At 55.7% G+C, this 1,236-nt stretch overlaps 1 protein-coding gene across 3 annotated transcripts in view; it reads left to right on the top strand.

Annotated features, from left to right (window-relative positions):
- Positions 1 to 42: 42 nt before the first annotated feature.
- CCND2 (cyclin D2) overlaps positions 43 to 1,236 on the top strand; it is a 30,988-nt gene continuing 29,794 nt past the window's right edge. The window contains exons 1-2 of one of the 3 annotated variants that reach the window (XM_017745832.1): positions 43 to 395; positions 888 to 1,108. In XM_017745832.1, coding sequence (XP_017601321.1) covers positions 914 to 1,108 — 195 coding nt within the window. In that variant the 5' untranslated portion in view covers positions 43 to 395; positions 888 to 913. Of the gene's footprint in view, positions 1,109 to 1,236 lie in introns of all 3 variants that reach the window. The other 2 variants (XM_008642424.2, XM_017745833.1) reach the window with 2 other exon arrangements.

The raw sequence follows: 1,236 nt of genomic DNA on the forward strand, positions 1-1,236 counted from the left end.
GAAGTGCGAGCAGGGTGGAAGTCACCCTGTGCGGGACATCTCTCACCTCCCCCCTCCTCCCCAGCCAGTTTTTCTCCCTCCTCCCTCCCTCCCTCCTCCCTCCCTCCGCTGCGTTTCCTAGAAAGTTGTATCAGTGTGGCCATGCAGCGCTAAGACAGTTCGCCTGCTCGAAACACGAATGTGTGCCGGCGGAAGTAGCGTGGTGGTTGGGAGATTTCACCCCGAAGACGCCGCGGAACCCCCACCCCTCAAGGGTTTTTTTGGGGTTTGCTGTTAGCGGAGAGCTCTGTCCCCCTCCGGCTGCAGGTTAAGGGGGTGCCGGAGCAGGGAGAGCGAGACATGGATCTGGCACCCTGCTGTGCCAGGGCATTTCACACTTCGCCCCCATCGTCTAGGTGGGTACCCAGGGGAGCCCACAGTTCCTTGCAATAAGAAAATGGGAGGGAAGTTGATCGGGACGGACTCCCTCAGAAGGAAAGTGTGGAGCGGGTTTAATTTCGTTGCTGGAAAAAAGCAAAAGAGAAGCTGTCATTTGTGTGTGTGTGTCCCTATACGAGGGCCTCCTGGTTCCTTGTTAGCTTATAGAGAGGGAAAAAAAAAAAAAAAAAAAGCGTTTGATGTTACGTCTGACCAGCTGCTGTTCTCCATAATAACAAGAGAGAGAACTGCCTGCCCTGGCGAGTTGCGTCACTTCGCTTCAACTTTAGGCTAGAAATCAAGAGAGGGAGAGACAAGTTTCAAGGGAGGCAGGAGCGAGCTGGAAAGCCCTGCCGTCTTCCTCCCACCCACCTACCCCTCCTCCTTTACCCCTCTCCTTTCCCCACCCCCTTCCCCCCTCCAAAAAAAAAAAAAGAAGAAAAAAAAAGGAAAAAAACCTTTCCCAGCAGAGAAAGAGGGAGATCTCTTTGGAAACATGGAGCTGCTGTGCTGCGAGGTGGATCCCATGAGGAGAGCTCTGCCTGACCCGAACTTGCTCTACGATGACCGCGTTTTGCACAACTTACTAACCATAGAGGAAAGGTATCTGCCCCAATGCTCCTACTTCAAGTGCGTCCAGAAGGACATCCAGCCCTTCATGAGGAGGATGGTGGCCACTTGGATGCTGGAGGTTCGTACACCCCGGCCCCTCGGGGGGGGGGGGAGGCAGAGCGGCCGCGGGCAGCACCCCGGCCCCTCTCCCCTTGCAGCCCCTCGCTCTTCTGGTCACCGTGTGGCTTCTTCTTGTCGATCCCCTCC

Source organism: Corvus brachyrhynchos, unplaced genomic scaffold (assembly GCF_000691975.1).
Source record: "Corvus brachyrhynchos isolate BGI_N302 unplaced genomic scaffold, ASM69197v1 scaffold209, whole genome shotgun sequence".
In the NCBI taxonomy this organism is placed as follows: domain Eukaryota; kingdom Metazoa; phylum Chordata; class Aves; order Passeriformes; family Corvidae; genus Corvus; species Corvus brachyrhynchos.